This window comes from Otolemur garnettii, unplaced genomic scaffold, assembly GCF_000181295.1.
Source record: "Otolemur garnettii isolate 467f Iridium unplaced genomic scaffold, OtoGar3 scaffold00091, whole genome shotgun sequence".
Taxonomy (NCBI): Eukaryota; Metazoa; Chordata; class Mammalia; order Primates; family Galagidae; genus Otolemur; species Otolemur garnettii.
In genome coordinates this window covers 3,576,640-3,580,052 of record NW_003852486.1, presented here as the reverse complement: position 1 = coordinate 3,580,052, position 3,413 = coordinate 3,576,640, and the positions used below count along the sequence as shown (strand labels likewise).

The window sequence follows — 3,413 nt, the reverse complement described above, 5'->3', positions numbered from 1 at the left end:
TTTGAGACCAGCCTGAGCAAGAGCAAGACCTCTATCTCTAAAAATAGCCAGGCATTGTGGCAGGTGCCCATAGTTTCAGCTAGAGGCTGAGGCAAGAAAATCACTTGAGCCCAGGAGTTTGAAGTTGCTGTGAACTGTGACACCATAATTTTATGGTTGGGGGGTCACCACAACATGAGGAACTGTATTAAAGGGTTGCAGCATTAGGAAGCACTATACCTAGGCAACATATCCTAGGTAGGATCCCAGAAGGACTGGAAGGCTACACTAAATATCTTTTGTGGCACTCTACCAAAGGCAACTGTGTCTCAAAAAATTAAAATTAAAAAAAAAAATTTAAAAACTGAGTCAAGAAGTTCACTTGAGCACAAGAGTTTGAGGTTGCTGTGAGTCATGGCACCATGGCACTCTACTGAGGGTGACAAAGTGAGACTGTCTCAAAAAAAAAAAAAAAATAGAAATCTTTGATTAGATTTCTTCATTCGGAAACTTACTTCTTCCCATCCCCTGGGATTCTGGAGGAATTATCACAGTGCCCCACTTGTTCCTTGGCCATGGGTGTGGTGTGAAGTCCAGGCCTGACCAATCATTGGAGCCCTTGCCCTGCTAATAGCAACTAGTCCAAGGCATGATCATGTGATCCAAGAAGACTGAGTCTTGGAATGCTGAAGATATGGGTACCGGGAGGTAGTCCATCTTTTCTTTTTGGATCTCAAGCTATAACTATGTAGGGTTAGGGTTAGGGGTATCTGGAGTCAATTTTCCATGACTTAGAGAAAACTTCTATGTAACAGGACTGAATGTGGTGGCCAATGCACCAAAAATCCCAGAGATGAGAAATTTATGTGAACAGGAAAAGTTGATGACCATCTTTCAAACTCTGGGTCCAGCCACACCTAAAGATATTCCCAGTTAGAAATTCCCAATACATATAGCATTAAGTCACATTAGTTGGCTCGGCACCTGTGGCTCAAGTAGCTAAAACACCAGCCACATACACCTAAGGTGGCGGGTTTGAATCCAGCCCAGGCCCACCAAACAACAATGACGGCTGCAACCAAAAAATAGCCAGGCGTTGTGGTGGGCGCCTGTGGTCCCAGCTATTTGGGAGGCAGAGGCAGGAGACTTGCTTGAGCCCAGGAGTTGGAGGTTGCCGTGAGTTGTGATGTCATGGCACTCTACCCAGGGGAATAGCTTGAGGCTCCGTCTCAAAAATAAATAAATAAATAAATTACATTAGTTTGTGTTTTAAAAACACACAAAAAATAAGCCTCCAAGGAACTAAGTAATTTGTTCAAGGCCACACAACTAGCAAATAACAGAACCAGGATTTGAGCCTCTGTTAGTCCAGCACCTGTGCTTATTTCACTCTGTTGTGTCATGACAGTGGGGACAGCAGGCATGCAAACCAGCTAGCAGCTACTGCTCTCTATAAAACCAGGTGAGCAACAGGAAGGTCTGGTCTAAGGCAGCAACCTGGGGAGAGGGGAGTTCAGGAGGGATCATGATGGAATTTGGGAAGACTTGAGTGTGAAGGGAGAGGCTCCAAGGACCCTTGAAGGTCTAGAAACCCAGAGCAGAAGGGTGTCTGAGAGATTTTCAAGCAAGGAGGAAAGATGGTGACAGAGATGGGCTTGCCTCTGATAAGGAGAGCTGACAGGCAGGATGAGACCTCTCACCAAGAGACCTAGGCAGGAGCAAAGCCAGCTTGTGGGTGTTGATGAGTTCATCTGGAACCATGTGGGAGGCCAAGGCCTGGGGTCACCCACAGGCCAAGGTTGAAGGAGAGAACAATTAGAGATGGAGGAGGAGGAAGCTGGGTGATCATCATGGAGAACATGGAGGACAATGGAAGTCAGTGTCCCAGCTGACAGGCCAGAAAGAGGAGGAGGATGCCTAGTGATCTTGGAAGCCAGCAGAGCATAAGCAAAGGTGATGCTTGTGGACTCAGCAGCAGATGAAGGGGAAGTGGTCAGAAGGGTGACTGGAAAGACTATCCCCTCCCTATTGACTAACTCAGATCCATGCTGCTAGAACGTAGTACATTTCAGACCAAGGCTGAACTCACACAACTTATCTATGCTTTGTCCAATGAGCCACAAACAGGTTTCATTTTTTTAAACATTTTAATAAAATTAACAAATAAATATTCTAAACTGAATAGGCTACAGGGATAGAGTGGAAGCCAGAGGACTCATCTTTCCCTCTCCAGCCCTTGGGTCCCCTTACAGAGAGACTCTGCTCTGGGCTGGTTTGGGAGTAGGGTTGGGACTTGGGGAGGGAGGTAGTGACTCCGGAATGGGTGATCTGGGCTCTTGCACACCATCCCTCTTTGTTGTTACAGGGGAAGGGAGAAGTGCTCAGAGAGAGCAAGACCCTGCAAGATGCATCCCAGGGACCACCAGAAGTGATGGGGCAGGGGGAGAGCTAGTCTGAAAGGACAGAAGGGCAGGGAGGGTGGGAGTGAAGCAGGGTGGTGAGCACAGCCATTGGTGGGCTCAGGTAGCTTTTGTACCCATGACCACTCACTCTCGGACGTAGACCCTGGTGCAGACAATGTCATCCGCTGTCATGGTCTGGAAGGACAAAAGGTGTTGTTAGCCTGGGAGGCCCCTCGAGGCTTGTGGCTTTGGAAGAAGAGAGTTGAATGCAGATACTCAGTTTGGACTCCAGGTCCAAATTTGCCTCTTTACTCAGGACCAACAGGCAGGAACTAGTACCAGAATACCTGGGAATCTTTGAAGGAAGGATGGCAATAGAGGCCATCAGAGGCCCATCCTCTCTCCTAAGCCTGGAATATTCCCCCTGGGGTTCTTTGGTTTGTGAATATGTGTCCTTTGCTTTGCACAAGAGGGATACCATTTCTAAGTCACACAAGGACCCTCCCTGTATGGTAGGGACAACTTAGTCTTGTTCAAGCAGTTCCACAAGGAGGGTAGAGAGACCAGCTGCAGTTGTTCTGGAATCTCTTGTACCCTAGAGTCTCCCAGAGAATCTCTGAAGACAGCACTGGGTTTGCTTTTGGTTGGGAGGAAGCAGGACTTACCAGGATCAGCTCCCCATCATTGGTCAGTTCTCTGGTCCAGGAGGTCTTGGGGCCCTCCCCCTTCAGAAGCCTCTGCTCACAGACCATTTTGTTCTCAGTCTCCCACTTTACCAGGCTCTGCAAGAGACGGGTGGCCAAGTGAGCTAGGCCCACAGCAGGCACAATGCAGTGACAGAGAAAAGGGATAGATTCTCTTTCTATCCCCACCACTACCCAAGGAACTTCTCCATTGGGAATGGAGAGAAGAAGCTAGGAAAGACTGGAAAATGTCCGGAAACTGTGGCTCACTCCTATAATCCTAGCACTTTGGGAGTCCAAGATCAGCTGAGCTCACGAGTTCAAGACCAGCATGAGAAAAAGCAAGACT

General features: G+C 48.0%; 1 protein-coding gene across 1 annotated transcript in view; it reads right to left on the bottom strand.

The window, feature by feature from the left end:
- Positions 1-2,119: 2,119 nt before the first annotated feature.
- The window catches only part of CRABP2 (cellular retinoic acid binding protein 2), a 5,643-nt gene continuing 4,349 nt past the window's right edge, over positions 2,120-3,413 (bottom strand). The window contains exons 3-4 of the mRNA XM_003795245.2: positions 3,047-3,163; positions 2,120-2,576 (exon numbers count right to left, since the gene is read on the bottom strand). Coding sequence (XP_003795293.1) covers positions 2,526-2,576; positions 3,047-3,163 — 168 coding nt within the window. The 3' untranslated portion in view covers positions 2,120-2,525. The remainder of the gene's footprint in view (positions 2,577-3,046; positions 3,164-3,413) is intronic.